At 37.3% G+C, this 14,596-nt stretch overlaps 1 protein-coding gene across 1 annotated transcript in view; it reads right to left on the minus strand.

The window, feature by feature from the left end:
• The window catches only part of MACO1 (macoilin 1), a 58,084-nt gene that overhangs the window by 36,955 nt on the left and 6,533 nt on the right, over positions 1–14,596 (minus strand). The window contains exons 2-4 of the mRNA XM_045545944.1: positions 6,431–6,572; positions 4,862–4,988; positions 183–306 (exon numbers count right to left, since the gene is read on the minus strand). Of these exons, the coding sequence (XP_045401900.1) occupies positions 183–306; positions 4,862–4,988; positions 6,431–6,572 (393 nt within the window). The remainder of the gene's footprint in view (positions 1–182; positions 307–4,861; positions 4,989–6,430; positions 6,573–14,596) is intronic.

Here is a 14,596-nt window from a genome sequence, read left to right on the forward strand (position 1 = left end):
GATTATAGATTAAGAATATATATAGTACTATTAAAAGCCCAGACTTCTCTGCTATGCAATTCCATGTAACAAAAAACCACTTACACCCCTTAAATCTATCTAAAGAAAATAAAGAAAATAAAAATAAAAGAAAATAAAGAAAATAAAAATAAAGAAAGTAAAAGAATACATATAATACTTACCAGTGAGCAGCAAATGGACGACAAAGGTCCACATGAAAATTTTTGAGATCTTTAAATCTAATGGCTGCTTCAATATAAACAAAGAGTATCCAGAGGGACACTGTAGGCAAACACACTCCCCTCTCTGTGAGAAAGCAGCAGAGAGACAAGCATCAACGATACATTAACTAACATAACAGATGGGTTGTTTGGGAGACTGATTCAACTACAGTAACTGTCATTAAGACTTTCCACTGATCAAAATTAATAAGCAAATCGCTCTAATTGAAAGCTTTTATATGACAAACAATTCCATAGAATCACTGACAAAAATAAAAGACAAACATCCTGGCAGAAAATATTTATAATATATGTAAAACAAGGGATTCATAGCCCTGATATACAAAGAGCTCCTACAAATCAAGCACATTACAGAAAAAAATTGACAAAATTAGATAAAATATCTATATTCTACATCTATCGAATAAATAAAACCACATTTAAAGGTGTTTTTTTTTTTTCTGAGACAGAGTCTTGCTGTGTTGCCTGGGCCAGAATGCAGTGCTGTCACATCACAGCTCACTACAACCTCAAACTCCCAGGTTCAAACAATTCTCCTGCCTCAGCCTTCTGAGTAGCTGGGACTACAGGCACATGCCACTACGCCTAGATAGTTTTTCTATTTTTTGTAGAGACAGGGTCTCACTCTTGCTCAGGATGGTCTCACATTCCTGGCTTCAAGCAATCTTCTCACCTCGGCCTCCCAGAGTGCTAGGATTACAAGTGTGAGCCACCATGCCCAGCCTTGAAATCATTTTTGAACAAGTATAATGATCATGTTGTACATATAGTTTTGTATCCAGTATTTTCCCCCTCTTAATAGCAAGGACAAAAAGTTTAGGATATAATATTAGCATTCTTTTGTGGCCACACATAATTTCATCAACCATTCCTAATAGTTTGTTTTTTGTTTTTTTTTTGAGACAGAGTCTCGCTCTTTTGCCTGGGCTAGAGTGCCATGGTGTCAGCCTAGCTCACAGCAACCTCAAACTCCTGGACTTAACCAATCCTCTTGCCTCAGCCTCCCTAGTAGCTGGGACTACAGGCATGCACCACCATGCCTGGCTAATTTTTTCTATATATATTTTTAGCTGTCCAAATCATTTCTTTCTATTTTTAGTAGAGATGGGGTCTCGCTCTTGCTCAGGCTGGTCTCGAACTCCTGACCTTGAACTCCTGCCTCGGCCTCCCAGAGTGCTAGGATTACAGGCGTGAGCCACTGTGCCTGGCCCCTAATATTGTTAAGAAAGAAATTTTAAATTTTAATAACTGGAAGAAAAATTAGCCCCAAGTTAGATATAAATGGCACTCATATTTCTTGGGCCCAGTAAGAGCACATAGTTTTTTGTTTTGTTTGTTTAAGCACTAATCATTCCAAATTAAAACATATTTCACAACTTAGCTATTCCAACAGGCATTTCTGAGCCTAGGGCTAAAGAGAGGCCAGTATCATTTTACGACACTAGTTACACTGTTGTCCTGTGGATCACCCACTGAACTGGTTCCCAAAAGGTTCTATTAATAGTTACATGGTTAGTTTCTTCTACACTACTAAGACATTATTGAAGAAATTTAGGAAATTGCCATAGCTCATCAGAGTCACAGCATATTTGAGCTGGAAGGCTCCCTTAGACATTATCTAGATTACTCTACCTTTATGTGACAGAGAATAAACTGAGATCTAGAGAGAGTAACAAGTACAAATGGCAACTCACTCAAAACTGAGGCCCAGGACACGGAAATACAAGTAAAAACTAGTGTGAAGAAAAATTACTTTAATTAGAGGGAAGCAGACTAAAAATTTTCATGGTAGCTTATAAATCCAGTTAGATATGAAAGAGTGTTAAATACAGAGAACAACCTTGCTCACAGTGGTTACTTTTAAAAACAGAGTTCAATTGTATCTTCTACACAGCCAACATCATCCTCTTATCAGCTTTGAGAAGAGGATGAATGTTGAATGTTGCTCCAGAAAGCTTTTTTTTTTTTTTTTTGAGACAGAGTCTCGCTTTGTTGCCCGGGCTAGAGTGAGTGCCGTGGCGTCAGCCTAGCTCACAGCAACCTCAAACTCCTAGGCGTAAGCAAACCTCTTGCCTCAGCCTCCCTAGTAGCTGGGACTACAGGCATGCGCCACCATCCCTGGCTAATTTTTTCTATGTATTTTTAGTTGTCCAGATAATTTCTTTCTATTTTTAGTAGAGATGGGGTCTCACTCTTGCTCAGGCTGGTCTCGAACTCCTGAGCTCAAACAATCTGCCAGCCTCGGCCTTCCAGAATGCTAGGATTACAGGTGTGAGCCACCATGCCCAGCCTTGATTCAAATTTTTTAAATGTGATTTCTTTGAACAAATTATTAATATTTAGAGTTGAGTTTAATATGGATGTTTTAAGGTTGCCTTTTCCTAATAGATTGTAATATACCTTTAAAAATATATTTTATCTTTTTTTCATTACTTTTATTTTTTTTTTATTTTTTTATTTTTTTTTGAGACAGAGTCTCACTCTGTTGCCTGGGCTAGAGTGAGTGCCGTGGCGTCAGCCCAGCTCACAGCAACCTCAAACTCGTGGGCTCAAGTGATCCTACTGCCTCAGCCTCCCGAGTAGCTGGGACTACAGGGATGTGCCACCATGCCCGGCTAATTTTTTCTATATATATTTTAGTTGGCCAGATAATTTGTTTCTATTTTTAGTAGAGACGGGGTCTCGCTCTTGCTCAGGCTGGTCTCGAACTCCTGAGCTCAAACAATCCGCCCACCTCGGCCTCCCAGAGTGCTAGGATTACAGGCGTGAGCCACCGCGCCCGGCCTTCATTACTTTTATTATCTGGTGCTCCCTCGGTGGTCAAAATCCTACAGGTTGCAGCTGGGCCCAAGAATTAAGTTTCACGCAGCTTTGCAAACAAGTGTGACTCTGGGAGCCAATCCTCAAATCCCAGTGCATACCACATTCAGGCTTTCACTGTGAGCTGGAGCTGTCAAAATATCTCATCACATCTTAGTTTGAAGTAGCAGAAGTATAGCTCTAAAAAGAAGGGAGCTCTACTCTAGTCAGAATACACATGAAATAACAGCACATAGAACCACTAAGAACTAGGGAGACCAGAATGGTGAAAGTGCTTAAAATGCCATAAAGCTGATGAAACCAGAGATGTTTTTGTCTACAGAAAAGAAGACTTAAGAGCATATGACAGTGTCTTCAAATCTCTAAAGAAATGTTAACGTGGAAGATCACACTGCATTGTGGCTCTAATGTAGAGGTTCATGTTTGGGCTTGAGAGGATGGTCTGTAGGCCCCTTGGAATTTTAAGGAAAAGTTTGTATATTCCTATATATTTTTCTGGGGAAAGCCTCTTTAGAACCTCTAAGAAATCAGCAAGCCCCAAAACAGTTAAGATATACTGGGTCAAAAGTATAAGAAGGAAAATTTTTGCTTAGTATGAGGAAGAACTTTTTTTTTTTTTGAGACAGAGTCTTACTCTTTTGCCTGGGCTAGAGTGCCGTAGCGTCACCCTTGCTCACAGCAACCTCACACTCCTGGGCTCAAGCAATCCTGCCTCAGCCTCCCGAATAGCTGAAACTACAGGCATGTGCCCCCATGCCCAGCTAATTTTTTTTCTATATATATTTTTAGCTGTCTGGCTAATTTCTTTCTATTTTTAGTAGAGAGGGGGTCTTGCTCTTGCTCAGGCTGGTCTCAAACTCCTGATCTTGAGCGATCCTCCCGCCTCGGCCTCCCAGAGTGCTAGGATTACAGGCATGAGCCACCACACCCAGCCAGGAAGAACTTTCTTTGACAGCTGCCCCCAAGTGGAACAGGGTGCCAGGAATGGTAGGTAAGTTCCTTGTCACTACAGTTTTTCAATCTGAGGTAAAACCACCACGTGCCAGGGATGCTGTGGGGGATTCTTGTGTCAAATTAAGGGTTCACGTAAATGACCTCTGACATTCCTTTTGATGCTGAAACTCCTTGAACATATTTCTTATTTGGCACATGGGTGTCTTCAAGTATACCCACATAGAAATCAATTCAACTTTTTTTTTAAAAAATGGCTATCTTCATGGTGAGAGTGGTAATTGAAATGCCTATAATTGAGATATCAAATCACAAAGGGTTGAACTTTGGATTCAAGTAATGAAAAAAAGATAAAATATATTTTTAAAGGTATATTACAATCTATTAGGAAAAGGCAACCTTAAAATATCCATATTAAACTCAACTCTAAATATTAATAATTTGTTCAAAAAAATCACATTTTAAAAATTTGAATCAAGGCTGGGCACGGTGGCTTACGCCTGTAATCCTAGCACTCTGGGAGGCCAAGGCTGGAGGATTGTTTGAGCTCAGGAGTTCGAGACCAGCCTGAGCAAGAGTGAGACCCCATCTCTACTAAAAAATAGAAAGAAATTATCTGGACAACTAAAAATACATAGAAAAAATTAGCCAGGGATAGTGGCGCATGCCTGTAGTCCCAGCTACTAGGGAGGCTGAGGCAAGAGGTTTGCTTACACCTAGGAGTTTGAGGTTGCTGTGAGCTAGGCTGACGCCATGGCACTCTAGCCCGGGCAAAAGAGCAAGACTCTGTCTCAAAAAAAAATTTGAATCTAAGATTTCTATCTATTCAAGAAATCATTCAGACTTACCTGTGTGCCATACGTACTGAACCCATACATATGTGCTAGCAGCAAAGAAAAGCCATTGTATGGGGATGAACAGCAGACATATTATATTTGACGTGAATGCTACACAAACAAAAAATACGGAGAAGGCCTAAAGGGAAAAACAAAACAAAATAAAAAACACATCTTAGAACTTGTTGTTTTCAAACACAGGTTGTTAAAAGCATGTTGGACAAAATCACGCTAAGTGATCACTTGACAACTATAGAGCAAGTTAACAACAGGAAATTGTAAACATTTAAAAATCAACCATATAAAAAGTAGTGGTTAATTTAACATTAAAAAGTAATACTATTGATGGTCCCCAAATCATGAAGAACTGAACCAGAGTTTGGACTGCAGTGAATTAATTTGGATTCCACAGGTGAGTCACCTAAATGAACTAGAATTTTAACAAAGAAAAGTCTCCCCTCCCCTCACAAACCATTCCTAAAGAGTCTCATTCTTAAAGGATAGTACTGTTGGAGCACAGATGAACCATAATATTAGTAAGAAATATGTTGGTGCTAATAATTTTAATAGTGCAGCCTTCCTCTGGACACCACTACTTCTTACTATTGGGATGTGAGTTTGAAACCATCTTTTTGAAGTATATTTGCTCTGACCAAAGCACCAAGCCTGGGTGGAAGAATTATAGTTTTAAGACACAGCCATGAAACACAATATAAATAACACATAAACCAAGGGAACAAGCCCAGGCCTATGGCCTTGCTCTATCCTAGTAGTTCTCAAAATGTGGTCTGGGGATTCCTGGGGGTGTCTCTGAGTTACTTTCAGCAGGTCTTTTTTTTTTTTTTTTTCTAATAATAATACTAAGATGTTATCTGCCTTTTTCACACTCATTCACTCATGAGTATGGTGGAATTTTCTGTAAGTTACATGACATGTGATATTGCAGCAGACTGAATTCAGAAGCAGACAGGAGAATCTAGCTGTCTTCTGTTGAGCCAGACATTAAAGAGATTAGTAGAAATGAAGCTACTCTTCCCTATCTTTTTTGTTTTGGAAAACATAGCTATTTTTCATTTAAAAATGTAATTTGTATTGGCGTAAATGGGCTTATCATTGTTACGTATAAGCGTATTAATAAGAATGTATTTAAAATTTTTCTCAGTTTTAATTTCTAATATAGTAAATATGAATAGATTTCATATTAACAAAAGCTCTTTGGAGTCCTCAATAGTTTTTAAGAATATAAAGGGCCCCTGAGACCAAAAAAGGAAACACTTCAGAGCAGGACTGGGCAATCCTAACTTCCTCCCCTACTCTGTCTTTTACTGAGGTCCTCCTTTCACCCCTCTTCTTTTCCCTGGAATAAGAGGAGAAAATACAATAATTTGATCAATGGGTTTAGACAAAACAGGCTTAGAGTTCAGTTTCAGTCCATAGATCCTATTAGTTCATCCCGATATAGTCACCTAAATATTGCTAATAACATCTACTTTAAATAGTTCATTATCCCACCTATTGAAGACTTTCTCAGAAGGGCAATTAAATCCCTCACACACGGAAAGCACGTATTAGTAAACATACCAGTCCCTGGTATCTGAAGGAATCATAGACGCTTCTGATGAAAAGCCAGAATGGCCACAGGTATTCAAATCTGAACTCCAGGACAAAATCTGCTAGGAGGACAAGTGCCCATACTACCAGGAATTTCAGGTATAAAAATGTACTGCAAAACATAAAAATAAAGAATTAATTCAAGATCATTTATGAAGAACTAGAAATAGAAAATACACTGTTTCTGTTTTAAAAAGACAAAAAAAAAAAACCCTTCATATGCCATGAAAACAACAGAGATAAAGCATCAAAAAAAGATGCTGCTGTCACCCATCTGAATTTTAAAAGCTCTGGTGTTCATTCTGACATCCACAACTATCATGATAAGATGATGGCCGAAAGTGCTTAATTCCATTTAAGATTGAAAAAAACATTTAAATCTCACCACTATTTTAAAAATGTGCTAAGTGTCTGACTTCAAAATACTGCAACACTCTCCAAATTACAGCTTTCAAGCTGTTCTTCATTAGAAGAAAATGTCACAGTTGAAAGGCTTCAAATTTGCTGTTTTCCCACCCCTCTACATCTGTTTGAAGAGTCGTTGAAATTCTTGATGCACAACCCTACATGCTTGAAGAATTCTATCCTTTTTCCCCTTTCTTGTCTTGCCTCTCTATATAGTATTCATCTGCATTAACCAAACAAAAACCAAATGACTTCCCTAAATAGATAGAAACTAACTTAGGGAGCAGATGCTAATCATTACCAAAGGCTGTGCAGGCACAAAAATGTACATCAAAGAAAAAACATTTATGCATTCAAGCCTTGCTCTAGCTGAGATGTAAATGTATGTTCCCAGCTCCCTCTGGACTGACATTAAACAGCCAGTGAGGACACATATGTAACCACTGCAGTAGCTCAAAACAAGGTAAGGATATGGATAAAAAGTTATTTTGCATATAACCTAAAAGTCCATTTTCCAGTTCACTAGTTGAATAATGGATAATAGAAGCCTTTAGATTCTACCTATTAATAAGCCTCTATTTCTATGTCTCTAATGCTGCCGATTCTGCAGCAGGTCAAATTTTGGTATTAACAAAGGTTTTTCTAAGATGTACAGATTGGCAATAACCTAAAATTCACTTTGACTTCGGCTACAGCCTTGCATGTTGTTTTGCAATACAAACATTCCAATATTGATGTGATCAAATTAGCCATTTGAATAAACACCAACAACAAAATCAAGATTTTGAATAACTATTATAATTTTGAAATATATTTCAGTAAGATACAAAAAGACACACTTGGAGGAAAATAAACAAAAGCAGGATCCAGCACTGAGGATTCTTTCTGTACCCTTTTATTTTTTTATTTTTTTGAGACAGAGTCTCACTCTGTTGCCCGGGCTAGAGTGCCATGGTGTCAGCCTAGCTCACAGCAACCTCAAACTCCTGGGCTCAAGTGATCCTCCTGCCTCAGCCTCCTGAGTAGCTGGGACTACAGGCATATGCCACCATGCCCAGTTAATTTTTTCTATATATATATATTTAGCTGTCCATATAATTTCTTTCTATTTTTAGTAGAGGGAGGGTCTCACTCTTGCTCAGGCTGGTCTCGAACAATCCACCCGCCTCGGCCTCCCAGAGTGCTAGGATTACAGGCATGAGCCACTGCGCCCGGCCTCTGTGCCCTTTTAAACTGCATAAGTAAGAGATGTCAAGAACCGACACATTTGACCCTCAATGATACAGTATTCATAATGACACATAATTTGCAATCTAGGAGTCAATTTCTAAAGTTAATTCTTACAACTTCTTTGAGTTTGATAATAAGATTCTATTAAGAGGTTTGCTATAAAATCAAGGAACTCAAAGCAAACCACAAAAGAATGTCTTGAATCCTAAGTCCCACTTTTTCGTTTCATTTTATTAGAGTCCTGTTGGGCCAGATAAAAACAGGGCCCTCAGTCTCATTCTTACTCGTTAAATCCAAAACTGACCCAGTGGAGAGCAATGCACATTTTATTGGAAAGAATAACCGAGTCATGCAGGTATTCAGGAGCACAAATCCAGTTGGAAACAAGATTTTCCAAGGTGCTTGACTTTAAGACTAAAAGATTTTTTCCTTGTGTCCAGAACTGTTTCTAGGTTTTAAAAAAGGAATAGCAGCTTCTTGGCCACAGTCTTAAGTAATTTAAAAAACGGCACAGCTGGTGTAGTGATGCATATCTGTAGTCCCAGCTATTTGGGAGGCTGAGACAGAAAGATCACTTGAGCCCAGGAGTTCAAGTCCAACCTGGGCAACATAAAGAGACCTCCACTCTTTTTTTTTTTTTTTTTTTTTTTGTTTGAGACAGATTCTCATTCTGTTGCCCGGGCTGGAGTGCTGTGGCATCAGCCTACCTCACAGCAACCTCAAACCCCTGGGCTCAAGTGATCCTTCTGCCTCAGCCTCCCAAGTAGCTGGGACTACAGGCATGTACCACCACGCCCGGCTAATTTTTTCTATATATTTTTAGTCGTCCAAATAATTTCTTTCTATTTTTTTGGTAGAGATGAGGTCTCGCTTTTGCTCAGGCTGGTCTCGAACTCCTGACCTCGAGTGATCCTCCTGCCTCGGCCTCCCAGAGGGCTAGGATTGCAGGCGTGAGCCACCGTGCCCAGCCGAGACCTCCACTCTTAAAAAACAAACAAAAAAGGGGATGGCAATGTATTTATTATCCTGATTAATCCTTTTTCCCATGGGGCTGTCTCTGGAATGTAGCTGAATGAGACATGATGAGTACTTCATCAGGTCTCGTCATTACCATTCCCCAGGTGAGTGAACAGTAGTACCAACTGCTCTCTGCCCAAAATGCCCCCAGGGAGTAGGATCCCAGAGTGGCTGGCAACATTTCACTATTTAGATAGCATTATCCAGAGAACAGCAGCCTGTTGAATATGTAGTTTTAAATAACTCAATTATTTGTACAAAAATGTATAGTACAAAAATGATCACCTTTGCTAGTGACTATTCTTTTTCAATTCTGTAACTCTAAGGGAAGGTTTCTTTTTATACATTTCATTTCTTTTCAAGCAACTGCTTTCATACCTTTGATGTTCCTTGATACCAAATTCTTACTGAGTCACAGTTTAGAAGTACAGATACCTAAGGAAACTTGATCTTTTCACAAACATATGCCATACCCTCAACTTTCCTCAGGCTCCCCTCTCAGGCTGGTCTGCCTCATCAAGAGACAACCTAATTAACAAAGCTGATTTGCTCTAGGACTAATCTTGAATTCTATGGAGTCATTTTAGTCTCACAGAGTTTTATAAAGTTTAAGACAGCTGCCTGATTCAGTACTTAGCCCTCTATATCAGTAAATCATGATTTACATGTCCTTCTCTAGGTACATGTAGAAAAGTTATAAGACAAGTAATCTAAAATGACTGCTCATAAGTATAGAAACCTAATGAATTCCTCTCTTTCCATATTCTGAAGGTCATAATATTTTGCCAAATCCAAAGAGATGATATTTCTAAAGGGAATAAAATTAGACAGGGATTTAAGCCACAACAGCATTCTAAAATATTACTTTTAAATTATGAAAATACAATTAAATATAAAATACTTTTATACACACAGTTCATTATATGACTTATGGTTAGTTTGATGTTACTTTGATTCTTTGAGCAAAATTTTAAAGTATAATTGCAATAAAAAAATATTTTCCAAAATAATATACTGAAACAAGGGGAGACAATACTATCTTTCGAGGGTTTTGTAAGCTTCCATTCTGGATGCTAGTGAGATAAAGAAAAGGCATATGCAATTACTAGGCTTAGTGGTGGTAATTGTTTCAAAGTGGATATTAACTACAAGATTTTGTCCTCCTATTCTAGTCCTACTCTTGACATCTACAACCATTTTTTATCTGAATTCATTTAGCAATACTCTCCATCTATGGATTAATTACCTATGATTAATGAGAAGGAGTACTGAACATTCTTCTTTTCCCAAGTAAAGTGCACCTTCTCTCCGGTTATCTTTAGCTGCTTGTCACCTAGATCATTTTCTGTAACTCACATAATTACCACAGGGTGGCCATCAATACTTAGTAACTGACCTTTTCCCTAGGCAGACTAATGGGCATTTAGTTCACTTCGTCTTCACCACAGAAATGAGTCTGTGGAATATTTCACTGCCTGTGCTAGTAGCCATCTATCTCAATCCTAGCTTTTTTGTCCTGTTGGTAATGGTAACTGTGAATCCCCTTTAGCATTCAGTATGTGACATGATACTTCCTACACCAAACTGCTTTGTCTTCTCTGTTATTCATTACCTCTCACTACTGGGCATCACTTCTAGAATATTTGTCCAGCCCTTTATCTGGCTTGTACTCCTGCTGAAGTCTCACACTGGCCATTTGTAATTACAGACTTGCTAATCAAAGCTTTGGTCTATGAACTGGCAGCATCAGCATCATATATGAGCTTTTTAGAAAAGTAGAATTTCAGGGCCCAGACCGATTTAATCTAAGCCTACATTTTAACCAGATCCCTAGGCCATTTGTGTGTGCCTTCAAATTTGAGAAGCACTGTTCTACAGTATAAACTTACTCATTGTTACAGAACTTCAACTGAATTCCAGGATGTCTCAGAAAGAAGATAAAACTCTAATCAGATAATCAGTACTTATCTCCAAATTGTTGACTATCCTCCCCTCAACTAGGAACATGCAAACTGTTCAGGGTTAGTTCTTCCATTTTTCTACATTTCTTTCTGAGTCACAGACAAGATTGCTATCTAAGTATAATTAAAACTAAATGAAGCTCTTCCATTGCTACTCATCCTTCAGCACAGTGTGAGCACTGCTTCCTCAAAAAAGCCTCCCTGACCCAAAGTAAAGACTAGGACCCCATTACATGTTTGCGTAGCATCCTGTACTATGAGAACATTTAATCATAATTTAAAAGCATTTTGTGTGATTAGCTGTTTAGATGTAAAGTCCACAAGAACAAAGTCCATTGTGTTCCTCACTTTATCTCCTCAGTGCCCAGCACAGCACCTGCCACACTGCATCATGAATTAATTTTTAAATTAATTTTAATTAATTAATTTAATTTAATTTTTTTTCCTAGCAAATATTTATTGAACGAATGATCTGTAATGCAGAAGAATGTTTAGGACTGACAGTAGGGCTTTTACCAAAGTACACACTTAGAATGAAGACAGAGGGAGAGAGAATGCACAGATGACTGGGAAAGGTGTCTGAACAAAGCAACATTGAAAAAGGTAACAAATACAGCTTCTGTCTGAAGGTTTACGATGTGCCTGCTCCCAATTTGTTCTGAATGTTCTTCAGGAGGATAAAACTCATCTAATTAGCCTTGCTCTGGGTGCCAGACTATCACTCCATTTGGCCTACCTGCCACTGGGTCTGACTATAGCAGTGGTTCTCAAAGTGTCTTCTATTAAGTGAGACATTAAAGAGATATGCAAAAAGGTAAAACCACACCAGTCTTCTCAGGGGTTCATTATTGTTATTTCTAAATGAACTAATAAATGTTTTAGATTTTTCTCAGTTTTAATTTCTAATACAGTACATATTGATAAACATAACCCCCAAAGCTCTTTGAGGTTCTCAATCATTTTTAAGAGTGTAAAGAGGACCTGAGACAAAACAATTTGAGAAATGCTGGAATGCAGAAAATTGTGCGTGAGCCTCAAGATAAAATAGATGAGAACCACTGCTATGTTCTGCAAGCCCATCCTTGTGTAAAATCCAAAAAAGGAGAGCAGAATGAGAAGACTCGAGCTGTTCCACATTTCTCTTTTCTATTCTAGGTCTCCTGCAGGCTGCAAAGGGAACCTTTCTGGAGTTACTCACACACAAGCACGCACACACACAAACTCACACACATATACATACACAGCCACTGCAATGACAAATCTAACAGTCTGAAACATGCCCAATTTAAAAGAAAAACATTTCCCTAGAATGGGAATCACTAAAAAAGATTTTAAGAATTTTGTGGTATAGCATTTTTATAAAGGATTTATATAGAGATATCAAGGACAGGTATCATAAACTATTGCACGTGGAGAGTTTAGAGTTTTAGAATTTCTGCTTCAAAAACACTTTAAACAGTGTGGAGTCTATGAGGTTTGGGACAAGGGGTGAAGAGGCATAATAGGAGAAAGAAAACAACTCACAAGCCCTAAAAATTGTTAACATTACATAAACATTAGAAATTCATTTAATAAGTGAATCAAATACTATGCTTTATATAATTGATAGTAATAATCTATTTAATCACACTTTACATTTCTATCACACTTGTAACTTTTCCAAATGCTTTCACATTAATTATCTCATTTTATCCACACAACTGTGAAGCATGCAGGGCAGTTATTGCCATTTTAAAGGAAAGAAACATGAGGAACAGGGAACTAATAGGCTGCAGGGCACTGTTGAAAAAGCACAGAAAGAAGTTAGGAGACTGCAGAGACCAGTGTGAATTCTACATGGAAACCTGTTGCTGCTAAAATGAATGAGAGGTATATCTCTATGTAAAGAAGTGGACATATAAAACAGAATTCTATTTTTGTTAAGAAATACACACATTTGTTTATATAGAAAAAACAAGTAACTACATTTATAAAATATATAACATCAATCATCCTGGGGAAAGACTACTAAGGGCTTTTACGTTATCCTTATACATTGTCATGTTGCTTTAATTTTTTGAAACAAACATGCGACTTTTTTAACTTTTCATTTTGAAATATCAGACTTACAGAAAAGTCACAAAAATAGTACAAAGAATTCCTTTATACCTTTCACCCAAATTCACCAATGATAAAACATTTTATCAAGTTTCTGTTATCATTCTCTCCCTATATATGTACATAAATTTTTTCCCTGAACCATTTGAAAATAAACCGCTGACATAACACCCCTTCATCCCTAAATTTCCCTCCAAAAGGACATTCTCTTATATAATCACAGAATTATCAAAATCAGGAAATGAACAATATAGTATATTATCTGATCTATAGACTTTATCCAAATTTCAGTAATTACCTCACTAATGTTCTTTATAGTTATAAATAGATAGATCAATCCTGGTCCAGGATCACATTTTGCATTAAATTTTCATGTCTATATTGATTTTTGTATTTAATAGAGGAGAGATGCCCATTTTGAGAAGGAAAAAGGTTAATGGACTTGGGCATGACACTTCTGATACCTACTGCTCCACCTGGGAAATGAAGATAATGACAATTGCCCTACATGCAGTAGAGAGTTTGAGAGGATCATATAATTTATTACACATAAGCACCATTCAGAAAGGATGAAGTGACACAATACAACGAACAAAAAGAGGACAGACTTTGGAGTTGGACAGATATGGGTCTCTATCAAGTAACTAAGCCTCCAGCAACCTTGGTTTCCTCACCTGAGAAATTGAAGCAAATACCTTTATTGGGACCAAATAAGACAATAAAGATAAAAATATAATAACAATAGTAGTAACAGCAAATAACTTTTTGAGCAATTATTCTGTATCAGGCACTGTGTATTTTATGTGACATCTCAATTACCCTTGTAACAATCTGATAAAGTAGATAATACTATTTTCATTTTACAGATGAGTAAACTGAGGATTAAAATAGGTAAATAACTTGCTCAAGATAATACAACTAGTGTCAGAGACATTATTTGAATCCAAGTCCATATGACTTCAAAGCCCATATGCTTATCTACCACACTCGACTGACTTTCTTATGTTAGGTGCTCACTAAATATTATTTTCCCTCTTTATAGCCATTCCTACTTACATATTCAAGTTATATATTTCTTTAATTCTCTAATAAAACCAAGTTTTAAAAAAAATGGGCAGATGTAGTTTATGAGAGAATAAACCCTCAATATCTTAATCTACCAATCTGTAAGCTTGATTTTTAAATACACTATGAAGCTCTACAGAAAAAAATTTTAAAGTCAAATGTTCTTTACAAAAATAATTATGGCACAAAAGATGGGACAATTCAAGTCTGCAGTCCAACAATATTCACACTCCTAGAATGGTCATTGTAATAGAGAAATATGTAATTTAAAAATAAAAAGACAGAACTCATTTTTAATAAAGTCAGAAGCACAATGAATTATAAGGAATAGCTCATTAAGCCTAGAAAAAGAGAAAAAAAT

Source organism: Lemur catta, chromosome 3, assembly GCF_020740605.2.
Source record: "Lemur catta isolate mLemCat1 chromosome 3, mLemCat1.pri, whole genome shotgun sequence".
NCBI classification, from domain to species: Eukaryota; Metazoa; Chordata; class Mammalia; order Primates; family Lemuridae; genus Lemur; species Lemur catta.